At 44.2% G+C, this 21,492-nt stretch overlaps 1 protein-coding gene across 17 annotated transcripts in view; it reads right to left on the reverse strand.

Moving 5' to 3' along the window:
- The window catches only part of ERC2 (ELKS/RAB6-interacting/CAST family member 2), a 918,050-nt gene that overhangs the window by 165,509 nt on the left and 731,049 nt on the right, over positions 1 to 21,492 (reverse strand). For 2 of the 17 annotated variants that reach the window (XM_088798506.1, XM_074313138.2), the window contains exon 19: positions 11,106 to 11,171. The exons of 13 other annotated variants lie outside the window; for them this stretch is intronic. In XM_088798506.1, coding sequence (XP_088654632.1) covers positions 11,145 to 11,171 — 27 coding nt within the window. In that variant the 3' untranslated portion in view covers positions 11,106 to 11,144. Of the gene's footprint in view, positions 1 to 10,589; positions 10,744 to 11,105; positions 11,172 to 14,152; positions 14,195 to 21,492 lie in introns of those variants that run through there. 2 more of the 17 variants (XM_074313139.2, XM_088798507.1) reach the window with 2 other exon arrangements.

Consider the following 21,492-nt stretch of genomic DNA (forward strand, 5'->3'; position numbering starts at 1 on the left):
GCCTGAGGACACTGGCCTATCAAAGGCTCTGAGAAGGCCTGCAATGAAGAACCCTGTTTAATTCTGTTTGATCCAGTTTTGCTCAAACTGATTTGAACACAGAATGCTTTTATTATAATTTGTTTAAAATAGAGCCACTTAATACCCAACACTTTTAGTGCTCTGAGGAACATATTTAGGGAATTGCTGCTACAGGGGAAGGAGTAGTTGACCAAGAGTCAGACATTTCAAGTTCATATCCTCCTCCTCCCATGTCCCGTTTACAGCCCTGGAAAAATCTCAACTGCTCAAACCTCACTTTTACTTTGTCAAATGGGCACCGGGATACCTGCCTGCCACCCTCACAGAGCTAAAAAGGGAGTAGATGAAAATCTGGGATGGACATGGGGTATTTTCTCTAAACTGGAGAGGGACCTGTGTGAAAGTGAAGGTAGGAGAAGTGGCAATGTCAGCCCTCAGCACTTGGAAGGCATTTCCGGTGATGAGTGGACTAGGCATGGAGCTGCTGGGCTGAAGGCTTCCCCTCAGCTGCCTCTGCCCTCACTCAGTGTTTGTTGGAACAGCAGTGACCATCCCAGGGGCAGATGGACAGAGCCCATACCTCCTGTGCACGGTCCCTGCCCAAAGTGAGAGGCACACCAAGGAGAGACACCCATCTACGTAAAGCTCCCAGAAAGCCTCCAAGGGCGGGAGTCCCGAGCCTCAAACCAGGTGCTCGCACTCACCCACGAAGTGTGGAGACGGCTTAGCAGTCTGGCCTCTGCAAACATGTTCGTGCATTCATAATTTTAAAAATAATAACATGGAGAAAATTTATCTGGCGCGTCTCAGCTTGCACCCTCACACACAGTCGCGGCCTTATCTGACATATCAGATTTCTTCGAGTCCCAAGCCTGTTGTGTAAGGCGGGACAGGAGGGCTCGCTGGCGCTGAACACTTCCTCATTCTCCCATTCTCAGTTCCACATTCCGTGAGAGGGAAGGACAACTCCTTTCGGCCGCCAATTGTACTGAACGGCCTGTGAGGCTCAGCTGTATTTCAAATCTGCTGGTGGAGATGCTATTAACGGGGCAAGCCATTCCTCTCTCAGAAGAAAACAGAAGTGCTTTCATTTCCTAGTGTGTCACCTGCCTTCAGACAAAGAGGAGCGCAAAGGATTTCCTCAAATGTGATTTCATCACACTCCCAAGCTAGTGCCCTGGCGCCAGGGGATACAAGTACAAAAAAATAAACAAAACTGTAAATGCAACCAACAACAGAAGCAAAAAGCTCTACAGGCAGAACCTAGTCAGGACCCAATGCCACGTGGTGGGGGGGGTGCTTTTGTTTTCGCAGAGAGATTTGTGCAGAAACTCGTCTCAAATAATGCAGTTACATCAGAGATCAAGGTGTGTTGAAAGAAGAATGGATGCTGGGGGATCAGCAGGGCTGCTAATTCCACCACATGCTGACTCAGGGCAGCCACAGGCATCTGGGCTTCCTTGCTGACACCTGAGTGTGGAACAAAGAAGCCTCATACCGCTGCCAAGAACAAACACACGGGGCAGCGTTCCCCTTTGTTGTTACTCCCACCCCTTCCCAGAGGGCTGCAGTGTGCCCCCCGCCCCCAGCCTGACAAGGCTCTCTGCAGAAATAAAAATTATACACAAATGTTAATTTGTCAACACGGAAAGGCAATCACGTGACATTGAGTAAATAGCAACAGTAATAGTAACAAGTTGCCTTTAAAGGTTTAAGCCGGCAGGTAAGAGTGGGGGAACCAGTGTCTGAACTGCGACTGTGTGACTCCAGAGCTTGGGTGCTTACCATTCACTCAGCACCAAAAACTATGCAAAGCTGGATTCTGTCCGCATCAAGTACGCATTTACATGACCATCTCTGTATAGGGCAATGTGCTTAAAAATGGTACTTTCTCTGCACGAGGATTGTAAGAAATGTTTTCTTCTGATTCCTCCTTCAACATTCTAAGTTTTCCACAGTGAGCATAAAAGGAATAACTGGGGAAAATGAAGCAGTGGCTGTGAGGACTTCAGGCCTCCTGGTGAAAGTGGTCTTCATGATTTTTATCTCAGAGCCGCATCCTATGATTTCCTCTGAAGGACAAAGATACAATGTGTACAGAGGGGTCTTTAGTCACATATGGGCATCTGCCTTTTGGTTTGGGTCTAACAGATTTCACTGAGAAATGGCCTCCTCTCAGAGGCTTTAACAACCTTTTTTTCTATATGCTTCCAGAAGGGTTGTTTCCACCGCTCTGCAAGTACACAGTGATGGAGGTAACAAGGAAATGCTTCTGGATGGGCCTTATTCCCAGCTGCCCAAGCCCTGCGATGCCTGACACAGACATGACAGGAGGAGCCTTACCTATTAAGCCACACGGTGGGGGCATGAAGGAGCCAGGTTGACCTCTGGCTGTGGAAAGCTCACAAAGGTTAAAAGAAACAACAGGCAGGGCTCCTCTGTATGCAGGTGAAGCATCCTAGAGATTCTGTCACCAAGGGAATAGCCCTGTGAGCTAGTGTGACCCAGTGTTTACAAGCACAGGATCTGTGTGGGAGAGACGGGGACAGCTCAGACAAGGGCTGTTATTCTTAGCATTGTGTGTGTGTGTGTGGGGGGGGGGGTGTTTTTCTGGAAAACATAGCTAGAGGGAATGTATATTCCTACCCCAATGTCCCTGACAGACATGTTCATGGGAGAGGTTCCCTGTGGTCACCCAGGCAAAATGGGAACTGTAGCACCTATTTCATGAGATCACCTGGTAGCCAAGGCGACCAGCAGGGGTCATGTTACTCCTGGGAAGGCATGGATGGAGAAGGCCTGAGGAGAGTTATGGTACGTCTGGGCATAACCAGGGGCTTCCAGCCCACTGATGCCTCAGTGGCAGAAAGGAATATAGCCACGCTGGTTGGTGGTGGCCATAAACAAGCACTCTTATGTTGGATGTTGTTGTCTGCATTTTCCATTTTGTTGGGGCTGTGGAGATGGTGGGAAAGAGATGGGGCTGAAGTTCCCCTCCCTGAACCACCCAGAAAATTCTGGCCCAGCCTGTTAACACCACCCTCCAAAAGGATGGCTCCCCAAAGCAGGCCTCTGAGCAGTGTCTGCTCTTGGTCTACAATTCTAGAAAGGAGACCTACGTAGGAGCCTTCTCGAGCCCCCATTTACACATCCCTCTCACGTTCTCCCTGAAAACGCCATTCTGGCCATATGTTTAAGGGCTAACTCTTGTTGAAAGTTGTGGATTGATGTCTGACAACATCAAATGGTGTCCCGATGTCATTTAGTGGTTGTGTTCCTTAAAAAGCCTTTCCATCTGCCTGGTAAGTTAGGTGACCCTCTGAAAGACAGTGTGTTAACACTGTAATGTCCCAAGCACACAACACAGTTTACGAGCAGGATTGGCACACGGTGTTTCCTGCCTCTGGCACCAGCTAACACCTAAACAGTGCTGACGGCCACTGACCCCTCGCCCTGCTCTCACCCGTGGCTGGGTTTCCTGATGTCCACTCCATGTATTATTTTTCTTTTAGCATTCAGTTTTTCATACCCCTCCCACCCATTGATATCTGTATCTCAGATTAATTTTCACCAGATGTGAATGACTGCACTTCTCCAAGATTTGTTACTTTCCCTCCATGTGCCTAACCTTCTTTGGGTCTTTGTGTGATTTTTCTGACCTCTCTAGTGTTTCCAACACCTCCCAAATTAGTGTCATCTGCGACTTCCTTCACATGCTCTTTTCTCCCCTTAACAGGTCATTAATAAAAAGGTTAAGCAAGACCAGACCAGCTCCAAACTCTAGAGCACATGACAAAGGGGTGGGAGAGGCCGCAGCGCTTCCTGCGCGCCAGGCCTGGCACAGGGAGGACGTAAAGTAATGCAACAACAGTCCGCTGCACAGCTCCCGCCTCTGGGCCACGTTCATCTATCACCACTCTTTGTTTATGATTTCTCAGCCAGATCTCAGGTCCTGAGAGTGTAGCCGTCGCCAAGCCAACACGCATTGCTTTGCCAGGTAACCCTTCCAAGCTCCAGAAAAATCCACGAGAATTTATTTACTGCTCTTGATTCTGCTTAAAACCTTCTACCCAGCACCCAAGTCCATCATCCTTGAGAGCAGAAAGAGGTAGACTGAGACATTATTTATTGTTATCCTTTTCTTTCCTCCAGTCCATCAGCTCAAAATTGTTTGTTAAATATTCACTGGCTTTTCACATTACTCACTAGATTTTTCTTTCAGCTGAAAGCAATTCCCTGCTAGAAACACAGACTAATCCATAGTCTTCAGCAAGCAAACCTTCCTTTGCTATTCCCGGGTATCATTAAAATCAAAGGTAACTGAAGAGGGTGTGTTTTTAGGGTAAACATGCTTTAAGACCAGCGAGAAAATGTGTAGCTGGTTTGTGCAGCAATGGTTGTCAGAATAGCTTCCCCCTTTCAATTTTCTTCCGTCTTTTCTTTTACACCCCAAACCCACCCAGCCCACAGTTACCAACTATTTTCTTCAGGTGGCATATAAAGCCTGCTCCTCCAAGCCAAGTAATAACAATAATAATGATATTCTAAAGAGAACTGAGCCTTCACCATGCAGAAGGCATGGCTAGGCTTCTTACTCACCTCATCTCATCTCATTCCCACCACAGCCCTGGGAGGTGTGCACAACCTTCTCCAAGTGAGAAAATGGAGGGGCAGGAAGGGAACGACACTCACCCAAGGCCACCCAGACAAACAGTGCTGGAGCTAGGATCCAAACCCAGGCGCATCTGAATCCAGACACCACACAATGGCCACCATACCACGCTGTCATCAGTCTCTCATAGATGAGTGGTTCTCCACATTTTTTGAGTCACTGCCCCCTATGAATATCTGCTGAGGTTCATAGATATTTTCTCTCTTCTTGGGGAATGCACACATACCCACATCAAAGTCTGTTAACCATATCAAGGGATTTGCAGACCCTTGGGGGTATGTGGACACCAGCTGAAGAATCGGTGTACTATGAGTGTTTGTACTACTCTAAGTTCCCTCAGGGTGGAACTGTACTTTGTGCATTGCCTCAACTCCAGTACTAAGAGGAAGAAATAGTTTTGAATGAATTATTGACTGCAAGGACTTTGGGTAGTACATTCAACTTATAGCTCAGAACAACAGCTTTACGAGCCTGACTAGAAGACATAAATATATAGTTATCTTCCAGAGGAGCAGAAATGTCAAAAAAAAAAAAAAAAAAAAAAAGAAGACAGCAAAAACATTTCACTTTGCCCAGGAATTATTTCTGCAACTGGAAGTAGGCTGCACCTTTGTCATGGTGGTTCTGAAACATCTCATGGCTACTTCTGGTTATTTCTCAGCTTAATTCCTTAAAGCAGATTATTGAAAGCCTCTTCTGAAGAAAACAATAGTTGACCTTTGAACAGCACAGGTTTGAACGGCATGGGTTCACTTATTAGATCCACAGTTGGGAATCTGTGGATGCAGAGGGTTGACGGAATGCAATGTTTTACGCCATTTTATATAAGGGACTAGAGCATCTTTGGATTTTGGTATCCATGGAGGTCCTGGTACCAGTCCCCACAGACACCAAGAGATGACTGCATAGTAGTTACATTTTTGGATAGTCCAAAGTTATATGCAGATTTTTTACTGTATGTGGGGTCAGCTCCCCAACCCCTGCATTGTTCAAGGGTCCACTGTACACTCAGAATGTCAAGGTGGGTAGTCATTCATTCCAAGCCACTGAAATCTCAGGAGGTGCCCCTTAACGGACAAAATTCCTGATGCCTAGAGAGTTCAGGGGAACTGCAAAAGGCAATGGTATCTTCCTTCTCTCTCTAGGTCCTCTTCAACCTTTTATAACTTCGGGAACTCGATTTTTCTGTACCACTATGCCCCACATGCCTCCCTATTCTATGACTGCTGATTTTGCTTTGCAATCATTGATATTCAAGTTCTCTCCTTTTCTTGGAGAGACAGAGGGACTGTCTCTTGAAGTTAGACTTCAGCTATGCTGTAAACTGGACAGCCTCCATGTCACTGTGGCGAGAAGCCACAGATGCCCCTGTTGATATACATGCAAATAGACAAGAGGGCAAGTCAAAAGCCTGCCTCTCCCTTGCCCAGTTCAACCGGACACTGAGGGAAAACAGAGCTCTGGATCCTACTCAGGCCCCCTCCCTCCAGTAATATGTCCCAGCTTTGACCCCCATGGTAGAAATCTGGAAGCATTCTCAGTTCAGTCCCTTCTTTTACCTTCCCATCCAAATCCTACTGGCTTCACATCCCAGTCTCATCTCCAATTTACCCACATGTCTGCATCTCCCCGACTGATACCCTGGGTCAGCGCCATCGATTTTCTCACAAGTGATGGAGCCGCCCCTACTTCTGCTCTTCCTGCCATGACAGTTCATCTACACGGCAGCCAAGGTTGTTCTACAACATAAAGCTAATGCTGTCACGTCCCTGCTTAAAAATCCAATAAATTTCTTTTCATTTTTCTTAGGCTAAAACCCAAATGTTCCACCTTGGCCCAAAAAGCCCCACATGATCTGGCTCCTTCCTACTCCTTTATCCTCATCTACTATCTTATTCTTTACCCAGAGTTGTAGTCTTTATGGTCCTTCAGCCCATAAAACTCTTCCCCACCTCCAGCCCTTTGCACACCTGCCTGGGACCACATCCCACACACACATCCAGGCACGGATACCTCCTGACGCTCCTCCTCTGAAGGCTTGGCATAGAACTCCCTTGGAGAGATGCTCACCGAACATCCTTTCGGAAGTAGGTTCCTCTTGTTAATCTCAATGTCTTTCTGTTTTCCATCAAAGTAATGATCAACATGTATAAGGTCTCCATTCATATTTTTAATTCCATATGGTCTGTTTCCTTCAACTAGCTCATAAGAGTTGCAGAGTAGCAACCACATCTATCTTACTCATTGTTTTCTCAGCATCTAACCAAGAATTTAACCATTTGATGAAAGGATGGATGAGTAAGTGGAAAATGCTCAAAGAATGGATAAATGAATAAAAATCTTAATAGCCAATGGCACAAGGAGGAATGCACCAGCTTCTCAGTTGTAGGATACACATACTGAATGAAAAACCCTGCTTCGTGTTCTGACAGGGGAGGTATAAAAGAAAAGCTCCACTCTGCAGAGAAACCAGGACTTCGGTTGAGAAGACGAAGACCCAGGGTTCCTGCCTTGACTTCTTGCTCAGCTACTGGATTTCTCTTGCCCCAGGATGAGCACAGGCCTGCTGCCTAGACGCTGCCTGCTAAAGGAAGGCAAGCGGAGCATAAATTCTCCGGCCACAGAAAAACACCTCCTTCCTCATTCTTCCTGAGAGGTGGCATGCCAGGGAGTTCCAGCGGCCTCCCAGCGCTGCTTCTCTGTGTGAAAACCCCCGCCTGGGCTGAGAGCTCTGTGAGTCATACTTGCACTCTCTGCAACACTGTGTACATGAGCTCCAGTTTTTCATTTTGAACAGGATGTATCTCCTGGCATCACAGCCCCCTGCCAAAACTTGTTAATGCCCACATCTGTATTTTTATGAATCGGGTCCGAGAAATTTGCATGTTTTCAATCAAAAAAGACTTATTCCTTTCTAGTGGTTTCGGAAATAAAAATGATCTTGTTCTCTCTGTCTGCTCAATTATGAGAGTTCCCAGTAAAAGCTGGAACATTCAAACGTCAAGGCAGCTGTGGCACTAGATCTCACAAGGTGACTTGATTGGGTCCCTCGCTGCCCCACCTCATTAAATGTTCACAAACCAAAGTGCCTCTTGGGGGTCCAAGGAAAGCACCTCCATTAAATGAAAACGAAGCGTTATTTGCTGACACAAATGATTGCCACATCAAGTGGATTTTCCCGAAAGAAAATAATGGAGAATTAAGTAGCCTGCTTTTCCTGTATTTTGCAAAGCAAGATTTAAAAAAACAAATGCAGTAAGGGCTCCAGGCGCACATTTTCACAATCAAGAGTGGAGGGTGGGATGGTTTGAGAGGACAGTGTTTGCAGGAGGAGGGCCACAGCATGCTGCAAAGGGATCCCCGGGGGGCTCTCTGCAAGAAAACCATGACAATAGGGCAGGCCAAAGGTAAGCTCTAGCCTTCAGAAAAGAGGAGTGGGGTGACCTTTTAGGGAGGGGGATAGAGCAAAGCTGGAAGTAGAGACTAGGGATACATGCTGGATCTAAGCAGCACTGACTATGGAATATGTAGGACCCAGTGCAAAATGAAATTGTGAGCCCCCTTGTTCAAAAATTACTAAGAATTTCATGACCCTGACAGCAGACATGAAATCAAGAGCGGAGCCCTTCTGATCTCGGGGTTCTGTGGGTTACACAGGCTACGTGCTGCTAACGCTGGGTTGGGTGTGAGGTTTGGCTGATGGGGAGGCTAGCGCTAGGGGCTGTCACAACTCTTTAGAAAGCAAACTTTCCCCAGTCCACTTTGCTCTCAGAAAACACCACCTTTGAATGATCACAGTGAGACAAATAAGTTATGCCTGGGCTAATATCTAGAAGTGGCAAAAAAAAAAGGGAGGCGCTATCAGGGTTGTTATATTAATTCCAAATTGTTGCCATTTTTGGAGCAACTTTTCCTAAACTATGATTCATTTCAGCACCAAAACACCAGATTCAAGTCACAGCCTTCTGGTGCTATTATAAGCATATTACTGATGCTTAGTAAAAGAACTTCTTGTAATATTTCTTTTTATAAGGGCCATAAATCAAAATATTCAAAACAGTTATTTTTTAATGCGCCACCATTGCCCATCCTTAGGTACAAATTTGACGTCTCCTTGGGCTCCACAGATTGTAACGTGACTCAGAACGTGCAACGGCTGCTCAAAACTAGAAAGTTCCCCAGTATCTCATTATTTAAGTCCCTAAGATACAGTTTTAAAAGCCTGAAGATATCTGAGCAAACTTGTTTAAAGGAGTCATAAAGAAAGATAAGTAGTTTTCCCCAGAAGCCTATAAAATGTATTACAACATATTAAAGCAGAATTACATATTGACTAATTTGCAGAAGACGTTTGTTTTCGCGGGGTCCATGGTGTTTGGGGAAATTCATGAAGGAATAAAAGGGGTAGGGGTTCAACACCATTGTCTCCATTTGCCTTGAGCAAAGCAAGGGTTTCCGTGGGCCTGGGCACAACAAGGTTCCCGTGTCAGGAGGTGGCAGGGTAGATGTCGTGAAGCTTGTGAAAGAGCAATAAAAATCGTTCCTATGCAGAAGGAGACACAAATGCAGTCCAGCACCCTAACATGTATGATGGCAGAAGCAGCAGCTTTATAGAAAAGCCCCAAGTAAGACCCATACTTCTCAAGACAACTGCTAAACTACCAGAACCTTCCTTTGCCTCCCTACTCCAGGCATGTGGTGGGCAGGGTTCACACGTTTGCTGTTTAACATTACAACCTTTTCTTCTCATTTAATATTGGTTTTAGGTCAATTTAGACTTTTATTAGCTTTTCTAGGTGAGTATTATGTGATATTTCTTTTCTAGTTTTCCCTAGAGACGAAGAGAGTCTCTCCGACGGAACCTTAAGACTTTCTCTGATTTCCCCACCTCCTCATACTGACAAGCTTCCCTTCAGAGCTACTTTGCATCTGAAAGGGTTAATTCCAGTGCTGTTTTGCCCTTTACTCAGGACAGAAGAAAGGAGATATTCAGATATGACCAGGAAGTGGGTTCTATTGGCAGTCAATGGATCCAGGTGTTACATCTTTACTACAGGGCAAGATACTGTATCTGAAAATCAACCCCCTGTTATTTCCTGTTGGATCGGAGAACACAATCTGACTCATTGGTGGGACCTACAATAGGCTCAGCCAAGCACTGAAACACACCAATGGCACCGTCACCCGTAGGCAAAGCACACACCAGTTATTGTTTTAAAATTCACCTGGAGCATGACTGCCATGACATATGAAGGCAAGACTTGAGGAAGGACACACCTGTTAAGTTATCCCAAAGACCTGCCTCTCTAGTCACAGACCTGGTGCTTCTCCGGCACTGTGACATTTCATGTTTGGCCCAGAAAAAGAACGACATGCTGAGTACTTTTTTTGACCATCAGAAATCACCATGGTACACAACCTACCACGTTCCTTGTTCTGAACAAAATGGCATATGCAGTGTCATCAAGTTCAACAGAATATTCAACGTAATCACAGGCATATTCAACTCCAGGGAGGTGGGGCCTGTGTTAAACAGCCTGCAGTATCCTGGAGAGGGGTGATTCCCAGCAGCGAAAGTCGCTAGAGTTCAATGTTCCGTTTATAACTGTGGCAATTACATGCACCGCCATTCCATTATAATGCAGACCGGACAGAAATAAAAGGTGGGCTCCTAGTAGCTAAAAGTCAACTTTTAAAAGAGCATAACCCTCTGAAAAATGCAATGCATGAAATTTATAATGCAAAGCTCCGTAGAAGCACAACTGTAAAAAACAAAACAAAACAACAGATATAATGCCACTGAGACCTGCCAATATTAATATTTCTAATCTAATTCATTCAAAGAGGTATAATTACCCATTCACCATTACTATGCCTTGATCCTCTGTTTTCTTCAGAACTGCCATAGAAGAGACAGTATAGTCCATTAAACGGGCTTCTTAGAGATGATAGTTTCAGCTCCATGAAGACATATGCTTTTATTTTCCTTATTCCTTGCCAAACATTTGACACCACCAGACGGATGTGAGAGTCACACCACACTGGCACATCTGGCAAAAGCAAGCAGTGGGCTGAAAACCACGACTGGAGAACTGTGACAATTCGAGTCCACAATCATGCACTTAAAAGTGTGTATACACCCTGGCGAGGGCATAGATTACATCTTAAATAACAAAGAAACATTTTGAATTGTGCTCAACCCAGCCCCAACAAGGCAGAGCAATACCGTGGTTTCAGGGTGGCAAGGGCGGGGGGCAGGGGAGGCGGGAGGGGCTCTTGGGGACAGTCACAGAACACAGAAGCAAGCACAGGGCACAGTCACAGACATCAGCGAACACAAATGATCACGCACACAATACAACACTAGAATGCAATTTTTTAAAGAAAAATGATATAAAAGATGGTTTCTCACCCCTCAAAACAAAACTGGAACTTTGGTTTACAGGCCCGGCTATGCCCATATGCCCTCCTCGTCATCCTGAGGCCGGCCCGGGGTAGGGAGGTGCACGGAGAGGAGGGGAGCACCGGAATGAAAGAAGAGAAGGTTAGTTACACCGTGAGGCACTGGAAAGGCACACCAATCTTCACTTTGTTTTTCAATCTTAAAGTGCAAGAAAAAAAAAATCCGTATTAACTTAAGTTCCACGTCACCGACTTGTCAAAGACATTACTGAGTTTTGCATCTAAGGCAACCCCCACACAAAAACATTCCACCTACCCAGCTCTGACTCTGTGTCAAGATTGGATTAGAAGATTAAAATTAGTCTACATTAGCAGATGATTTTTTTTTTGGAAAGCATGCAATCTGAATTGCAAATGCCTGAGGAGGAGATTAAACCTTTTAAGTAAGCAGAGAAGTAATTACAGTAATCAAATACCCTTAATTTCTCATAAGCTTAAAATATCAATAAAGGCTGAAGAAGTATTTAAAAAAAATCGACTTGGGTGGAACAAACTTTGTAGCATGCGATTAAGTCACATTGGTTATTTCGCAAAGGCTCAAACATGCTGTGATCTCCGTTTGTCAGGTTCTATTTTGCTCTCAGCATAAAAGAGGATGTGCCTGCCATGGAATGAGTATACATTTGCAATCATATAAGTTTAAAAGAAAGGAGAGTAAACTTCCAATTCAGTAGAATGCTAGTAGAAAGAAAATTTTGTTTAACTTAAAACTGTGTTCAACTGTGGCTAACCTGAAACTTATTTGGTCTGAATTCTTGCTGTTGAAAAGGTTTCCTGAATGGCTCGGGCCACTTTCCCCACATAGTGAAGTGGCAGATAGGCAGGGAGACAGAAGAACATACACCGGGTCCTGTTTTGAGCAATTCTCACGGTTTACTGCAAGGATGGAAACAACGTGTAGAAGACTGGGTGGGTTCATATTTTGGTCTCACATACAATTTGGGAGCTGTCTTAATTTCTTGATGAAACCAGGTTTTGCCATGATTTGCTTCTTTGTTTTAAAAATCAGGACTAGGAAAAAAAATAACTTGGAATATTTTTCTTCACTATTTGGATCCTTATTGCTTAAGTTGTTAGCACTATTGAGTTGAGTAATATGAAAATGCCAATTTATGACCATTTTTGATCTCAAAAAACAGCCATGTCAGACAGTCCAATCCTGCCAATAGGCAAAGGTAATTTTCATCTACTCGAGGATTTCGGTCTGCAGTCTTGAACTGAATTTTCATATAATTTGTTTCCTTTGTGTTTCTTTGTATTTTATTTTATGCATTGGAAAAGATTCTTCTGAGAAGAGGTTCAGAGAGTTCACCAGACTGCCAAAAGTGGTCTATGGATCACAGAGGGCTAAGCACCCCCAACTGAAGTCAGTCAGGAGATTTGCACACAGTCAGAATTGGACAGCTTGGTATGAATTTGCTCTTGATAGTTTAGACAGGATATTCTGGCAAAAACAAAACAGCTACAATTGATCATTTTCGCTGGGTCTCCTCATGTAAAATTTACCTGTGTTGATTTATCTCTTCACAGTCTAGTAATTGTTCCTGGCAATAAACTACTCTTTTCCCTACATAACTTGAGAAACACGTATTTTTTGCATTCATTAAACTTCCTTTCAGTTCCTGGAGAAAAGCAAAGTTGATGTCCCTTTTTATGATAATAAAGAAGGAAAATCTACAGAATGGGACCCTCAGCCATCCATAAATGGGTTTCCAGGGGTCCAGTAACCTGTTGAAATTCAATGCAGAATATTGTGGGTATGTGTGCAAGTATATTTCTCTGGATGGAGGCCTGAGCTTTCATCATCAAGTTTTTGACCCCCAGACTCACTGCTATAGGGAAACTCTAGGCACAGAGAGATGCTGTGATTTGCCAAAGTTACAAAACAAAATAAAAGGCTTTCCCCAAAACACAGCCTATAGCCTCTGCTGACGGCTTCTAAATGGCTGTAAAAATCACTTTCCTTGCAGAGCACTTTATTTCATTTTGCATTTAAAACCCAATAGCATGTATACATTCAGTTTGTTTGAAAGTCATTCACACAGGGTTTTAAATTTTAAAAAAAGAAGAAGAAAGAAGAAGAAAGAAAGAGAAACGCCACTGCCACCAAAATCTACCACTGTTTTCTTAACAGTGAAATGTGGTCTAATGCAAATCACTTTTAGCAAATTAAATATATTAAAAAGTGGTAATTAATTATGATTGAAACAGACAGGAGTTGTAGCTTGAAAATATACACAGCCAATATCACTACTGTGCCTCGTCCACCATAGGAATAAAAAGGAGCTCCCAGATGTCGAGGGTTATTAAAAACCAGATGTTGAGATCGACGTCTTGTATGCTAGTGAATAAAGTAAAGAAATATGACAGTCCAATATAAACTCTGCTAACATTTAACATGGCAGAAATGTGGGTAAATTCCTTTAGTGAACTCAGAATATTATACATTTTTTTCAAGTTTTTAGTTTCTAAAGTTTAAAGTTTTAAGAAGAAAATAGAAAGGGAAGTGGTGGCCATTTCTGGTCTCTAATCTTCAAAGCTTAAACATGCATTGACCCTAATCACCCAGTGATCTGGGTCAGAGTGAGTGTCTGCTTGGGGAATAAAAAACAAAACTGCAGGAGCTAATCAGAGAGGGAGCTCCAAGTATTTCCATACGTTCACAGCTGTTTGACTCCTGCAATCGCCTGCATCTTTGGATGCAAATATTAATTCATTCAGCAACCTTACCGCACAGAAACGTAAATTGGGGGACCGAAAAATAAGAAACAGACAGATATCACTTGATCCCAAACGTCATGCCAGGTTACTTAGAAGTATTTAGAATTTAAAAGGTATCTCTAGGCCTGGGAGAGTCTGTGTCCTCTCCTTGTTTTCCTGTTTCCAGATCAACGTTTCAGTGTCTTCTCTGGATGCTGCCTGTTGTTTGCTCCCTTGTGTGTTTTTCTTGAGTGATGGCTATGTCAGGGTTGCCAAAATATCCGGATGGGAAGAAAGCCTCTCGCCCATCAGTTATCCAAGTGCTTTTGTCCACAGCATCTGGGGATGGGAACATCCAAGGCGAGCTGAAGGCCAGAGCGCAGTGACCACAAAACAGCAAATTTCACAGAGAAGGGAGGCTTAACTGTCAAATAACCTTAGTATGTGTCTATGGTTCCAGAGATGAGATGAGGCCTTGATGGAAATCCTGCAGTCCCAGGCCCTGATGCGATTCTCTAAATACTGCGATAAAACAAAATTCCTCACCAGATAGGCCGCTCATGGGGCCACGCTGATGACAAGATCTAAGGACAAAGGCTGAGTCATCGCTGACGAGACAGGAGACTCCGCTGTTGTGGATCCATTTATAAGCCCCAGCCAAGAAGCTCTGGGAAGGAACTCTATAATCTGACATGATAAACGGCCCGGTGTAAACCTTTAATTGGTCTCTATTTTGAAGTATTAGGTACAGCCAACAGGCAAGCCCTGGCCCATCACTGGATTTAAACAACAACAAAACACACACACACACACACACACACACACACACCTGCAATTCTCTTTGAGTTGATAGTCAGCTTTTTTCTTGAAAAAAGTTCCCAAAGGGGATATCACTGTCACACCTGTCCTAGCTGGAAATGAGAGTGAAATTATGGAAGTGTTAATCTTCAAATCAGCCCCACTGCCTCTGTGAGAAGCCAGTGGCTGTCTTTACTGGCAAGTTTATCCTGGCTTTCTCGTGGGAAGAGATGCAAGGAGCCTATCCTGGTTCTAACGGGGTCTGGTGGGGACAGTCACCAGACCCACCCCCACCTCTATTTCAGTTCATGGCTTCTCTGACACTTTCTGAAAATTTCAAGCCCTAGGACTCGGCAAACTTTGGCTACACAAGTCACCAAAGCAGGCTCACAGGGTGGGATTTATGATTTGCCCTGCACCTAGGTCCAGCCAAAGTAAACCCTCATGGAATATCCAACGGAAGGCTTGGCCAGAGCTGGGAAAGACGGACACATGTGTAAAGGAAAACGATGGGTGTGAGCCTGGAAAACAGGGACCCCGGGCCTCGTGGGGGAGGGGAGGCACTAGTAAGTTTTCTCTCAGGGTCAAGTCCTAACCTTCCTGTGAAGACCTCCCATTTCTTCCTCTCATTTCTCCTGCCTCCTGGAACATGCTTAGCCCTTGGATAGGTGTTGTTGTTCAGGTGATGAGGTCCGGATCAGGAATGGCTACAAATTCTTACCCGAGTTGTATTTGGTACAGCCTATGTGGCCCATTTGCAGATAAGTTCCCCCAAAGAACAGAAACGTCCTATCCAGATTCAGATACCTGGTTGGTGCTGCTTAAATATAAATGTCAGCTTATTTCTGATCTGGCTAGAACTGAGCCAGCAGGTATGAGCACCTGCTCCACATTAGAGAGAGGGTGACATCTTCCTGTTTCTTCTCTGAGTCTCACTACAGCTCCAGGACACAGCTGTCGGCGGGCTGTCTGTGCAGATGTGGAAAGGACGGCTTGAAGAGAAAGTTCAGGTGGCTCACCGAAGGCCACTGGCCAGGAGTTTGGAGCCAGGGTCAAATTCCAGTCTGTCTGAGCACAAAGGTAGACCCTTCCAACAGATGAGCTGGGAAGCCACAGAAAGAAGAGTTCATTTTGACCTCAGGAGGCACTTGTTGGTTCTGCCTAGCTCAGCTCGGAAGTACTTTGGCTTTTGCACCGCTGCTTTGCAAGCCGTTCAAGATCCTGGTTGGATGGAGCTGGATGGTACAACTTAGGTAGGGTCCCTCTGGCTCTTAGAAGAAAGAGCAGCTCACGTGCAACCGCATGTGTCCTTAGATGTGCATGTCATCAGCACCCAAACAAAAGTCAAGGTCCCTGAGGAAAAAGGCAGCACTTGCTGTCCCCTCACACTGCCTCCCAGTGTCTTGTCTGGCCTGGGAACTTACATATTTCCAAATGAGTAAGGAAGGAGGGCTCGGTTCTTGCTTTCCGAATGACTCGACTCCTCTGAGAGGGAATGCTGCCTGGATTCCAGAGTTCCTTATGGCTGCCAAGATTGTGTTTATTTGTTTCTCCACAGAATGCCTCTATGCCCCTCATGACTGCACCAGCCATATCCCTGGTTTATTCCTCTGATCTCAGTTGGTGAAAGCTGAACATCCCTGGCTGAGGGCGGAACATGGCGGGAGACATCCATATTTTATAAGACATACTGGGTGTTTCTCCAGGTGGAGGCAGAGACTGTCAGCCTGTGCAGACTGGGATGACTCTTCTCACCAAGCTCACCTCACAAGGATACCTGGAGGAAGGGCAGCCATTGGAGTCCTCTCTGTCGAGACACTGAAAACATTATAGCGGCTTTCTCCTTCACTTCTAAAGCAGCATCTTTAGGAATTGTCTCAACTTTTGGACCATCATTGTGGGGTGACTTGTAGAAACTAGTTTTCTCTTTCCTTCAAGCAAAAGCAATTCTGGCAAACCAGAATTTGGTGCATGGCGCCAGCTCTCAGCTGAAAGATATAAGATACCTAGCTGAAGATGGAAATGCTGGAAGGCTTGAAGTTGGCCAACAATATTGTTTCAGAGCCCAAAGTCAACATCTGTTTAAAGCTGAGCCATTGCCAGATAGCCATAAAAAAGGGGCGGAGGTGGAGACTGGCTTTATTTTTCCTCCCTCATCCATCAGGCATTAACGCTTGGTTTTGTTAAACAGAGTGAAAATTGTGTTTTTAACATGAATCTGGTTCTGCCATTTCCTGGCTAATGGGCAACCAAATTCTGTAACTTCTTGACACGTCATGCCCTCAGTTGCCTCAGAAATAAAATGGGATCATATATTGACCCTGACACTTCATAAGGTTGCCAAGTGAATTAAATTGGAGAACAAATTAAACTACTTTGTAGATGTTACAAGCATATACAAATATAACTAGACATCTCACCCCCATTGGTAGCATTTGATAGTTTGTTACTATTACAACGAATTATTTGATTTTGCACTAAAGCCAAAGGCAAAAAGGGTGTGTGTGAAAAGGATCTGATAGTGCAGAAAACCATCCTTCCACATTTGGGCCTCTGGGAGCTATTCAAAGCTAGAGTTTATTCAGATCATTAATATTTAGATGCGGAAACAATTTTTAGAATGCTATTGTTCTGTAAGTAAGGTAGTTTTCAGAATATCTGTATGCACAGGGTACGTTTAAAGGATGTTTCCAATTCTCTTTCCTCTGCCATCCTGTTGTCTTCGGAGCACACCGAGTACCTGGAGTGCGTGAGTCAACCATGATCCTTACTCCATCAGTTCAAGAAAAAAAGAGAGGCAATGGTGTTTAGCAACAGCAAATGGATTTCCCTGCTTCAAGACGTTTCAAGGTTGGACACCTCCTTTCAGTGGGGGAGCTGAAGTGCTGCCTCAGAGACAAATGTGATTGAATTAAAGCAGCAAGTTGAAAAAGAATCAACCTTCCCATGTTGCCAAGATGAGTTACATCTAATCTACAAACTGGGGAGTGCAGGCTATGTCTGAAAACCTCTGTTGACTCAAAAGATACTGCAACAAATCTCTTAATGAAACCCTAATACTGCAAACAAGGTTTCAAACTAAGAGTAATCAGTAAAGGGGGGGTTGGATAACTTTACCCAAAATAGCGTAAGGCTGGAATAGTCAATAGGCTCAAATCTCTTTTAAGGAAAAATCCTTTTCTAACAGAAGGATCCGGACGCATTAAGCAGCTCTGCCTTTTTCCCCTTCCAGTGAAGACCCTACCTGGCAGGGTTTATCAAGTCGTGGCCTCCTGTGCTTACATGTGAGGAATTAACATCACGCCCAGATTAAAGAGCTTTCGCAATAACCTGCTCATCTGCAAAGCCAGCTTCCCAAAGGCTGTGTGTTGCCCCCCTGCCTCCCTTCCTCCTCTGTGGCTTGTAATGGTTGGGTGAGCACGTAACTGCTGGGAGAGGAAGGAGCAGTTAAATACCTCCCACAACAACACTTTAGACATTTGTCCTCACTTCCTTCTTTACCTGTGGCCTCACAGAGAGCCATGACAGGGTCATTCCAGAGTTCCTGCTCTTAAACACAAGCAAACAAATAAACTGCCACCTTTATTTCCCAGTGGTCAGAAATCCCATACACCTTGTGGCTTGTGTTTTAGTAGCTTTGGGTATTTTGAGTCTTTGACGGATAAGGAAAAAAGTGACATCTGAGTTATCTATTTCAAGGACTTAAAAAAAAAATCTGTTGAGTTTTAAACACAGCATCTTTCAATCTACTTAAGATAAAAGGAGTATCAGAAAAGAGGCAAGAATCACAAGAAAAAAACCCAACCTGTAACAATGTGTGGTGATAGATGTTAACTAACCTTATTTGGCAATCATTTCACACTAAATACATATATCAAACCATGTTGTAGTCCTAAAACCAATACAATGTTAAATGCCAATTATATTTCAATTTTTAAAAATTAATTAATTATTTTAGATGGAAAGAAAAGAGGCAAGTGGCTCACAGGATTTATTTCAAAATGCATCCCAGAATATCTTTGGCTCTGATTCTGACAGGACTGGCCCAAGACTGGGAACAGCTGAAATCTCTGAACCCTTCTCCCATCCAACAAACATCAGCCCAACAAGAGGTTTCTTCATGGGTTTTTGAATTTGACAGCTTGCTTCATCCTTCCATGAAGCTGAAATTGGATTTGCAACACAAAAAACTCTGTTGTCTCTTATTCGGGCAAGCTTCAGACATACTAACTTGGATGGGAATCTGATATTAAAAACCTAACACAGGTAATTTTTCTTATTAGGTTACCGTCATGGGGGACTGAACACTTATTTTTTTCGGTTGTGCTGTAACTATACGTTTGTACTAAGCTCTGATGAGTGGTAAGTTTTATGTAGGAAACATGAAAATGTATTTACACACATACATATTATATGTATATACAATGTATATTCAAACATGCACTCTGGGGAAGTTAGGGAGAGAAATTTCTAGTTGAACATGATCTTGAGAAATTCTTCCATATGTGGAAAAGTACTCAGTTCATCTGACATATAGCGATACGTACATATATACACTCAGGACACTATGTATACATTTATCCCACATTCATTTAACCTCAAAACATAAAATAAATTCTTTTTTTTTTTTTTTCCTCCCTAAGCAAAAGCTAGGAATAACAACTCTATATTCAGAATCCATCTTCTGGGGGCAATGGGGCAAGTTAAACCCCTCATGTGTTTGTTACAATTCAAAGGGCTGCACTTTGGCTAATCTGTTGGTGAAAGTGCAAGGCAAGCAGGGCATCAATCACAAAGCCCTGTCCAGCACTTCACAGAGAGGGGCTGAGGGTAGGGAATCCAAAAGGCCTTGAGTTGGCTTTCTGAGAAGTAACAGGGCTCAGGGAGGGGCTGCTGTGACGCCTTCATTTTCCAGTTGGACAATGAGACGCCACCAACTCCTTCTTGACCAAATAGAAAATGCAGGCCCCACAGAGGAGGAGGAGAAAAGCCAGGAGGTGGTTTACCATGTAGGTCTGGGGCCAAAATATATGGGGGGAGGGGGCTTGCCAATATTGTTACCTGCCTCCAGCTACCACCTCAAACAGGACCTGATTTCAGGGATGGCTGGAAGTCCCCCTCCTGCAGTGACACTCTGCAGGACAGTGGCCAATTCCATCTGACAGCAGGTCCCCAAGGCTCAGTGTGTGCAGTGTGGACAAGGTGGGAGGGTGAGAGGGCAGGAACCCTGGGTTTATTTTCCAACCTAACTCTACCTTATGGGGAGAGTGGACATGTTTTGGGACCAGAAATCAAGGCTGCAGTCCCTTGAAGCACAGCACAGGTGCAGCCAGCAGGGGTGAGGTCACTGGGGTAATTTCGTTATGTCTTAAAGTAGTCTCTACATCTGTGCCATGTCACTGGCTTGAAAAGGAGGCCAAACCTAGGTCTGAGTTCTTTAGTAACCAAGTTACTTGTGGTTTATGGCAAAATGGCCTGTGTCACAAGCAGAATTCTATGGGAATTTTCAAAAGAAAATGGAAGTGGACATTCAGTGCTCTGAAAGATGTCCTGTCTCAGCTGAAAGCCAACATGTGCCAGGACCACACAGTAACCTGGAGCAGCAGAGAAAGGACCAAAGGCCATTATTTACATCTACAGACAGATTTTAGAAATTGCCAAGAGGAGTGGGTAATATTTCTGACTACGGCAATCAATTTTCTAGAAATAAATTAGCAGCATGGATATTAAAGTTAAGGTTGCAAAATGGAAAATCCAGCTTCTGCCATAGGAAGATCATTACCTGAAAGCACCCCCAGAGCCCTGGCTGACCTGATGGTAGCCCCCGGTCAAGTGAAGCAGCCTTTACTTTGCTCTGGGGGCCTGGCTTGTACCAGGCCCTTGGGTGTGCAGAGGCTCATGGGTGAGTGAACAAAGGAATACAGGTCCTGGCCATCCAAGGCCAAGGTCCTTCTGTAACCCAGAGCGATGCCCCTGCCTCTGTGTGCCATGCTCTCCATTCCTTGAGCATCTCACTTTGGTGATTACATGGCAGTGGGAGAGCTGCAGAAAGCCACATGTCGTTTGGCACAAGGACAGCAGGAACAGAGAAGAATAAAGGAGAACAGGTGAAATGGGGGAAAAACGAAAGGAATAAAGTCACAAAACAGAAGAACAATGAAAGCTGAGGCAAATGGAGAGAGAACTGATGAAATAACATTTCAACTTTGAAAAAAACCATCAAAATAGGATAACATTTACTACAATTCAATGGGAAAGAGAAACGCCCATGTGCATTAGAGGCAAATTTGATATTATAGCCATTCAACCATATTTAATTATGTGGTTGCAGAAATACTTCCATACTGACACCCAAATTGGTTTGCCACCAATATACAGCACCCAGAGACTCAGGTCTGCATCTTGGGCCTGGGGATTTTCAGAGGTGTGACTCTGGATAATTAGCTCCACTTTCTTTAGCTGGAGATCTTTTATCTTTACCATTGTGGTACACTCATCGGCCCTTCCCAGTTCCCAAAGGTGCTATGGAAACACCTCAGTCAACAAACATTTATTGAGCACCTATTATAAGCCAGACAGGTAGGGATGTGCTTTGCAATATGAAACAAAGAGTATGAATAACATATAAAATGTAACCAAATGTTTTTTCATTATCAATTTAATCAATATTATGCCTCCATGCTCCTGGGCTCTGTAGCTCTTCTTTAGAAGTAGGATTTCTATAAACAAAATGGGAAATTTAGTTTTAAATGGAACACAAAAGTCTTCAAGATAGTGAAAATTTCTTGAGTTTCTCAACTCCTGCGAGGGAGCATTTTCATTCAAAGGAGGGAGAATGA

This window comes from Rhinolophus sinicus, chromosome 5 (genome assembly GCF_057876585.1).
Source record: "Rhinolophus sinicus isolate RSI-liver-muscle chromosome 5, RSI-T2T, whole genome shotgun sequence".
NCBI lineage: Eukaryota > Metazoa > Chordata > Mammalia > Chiroptera > Rhinolophidae > Rhinolophus > Rhinolophus sinicus.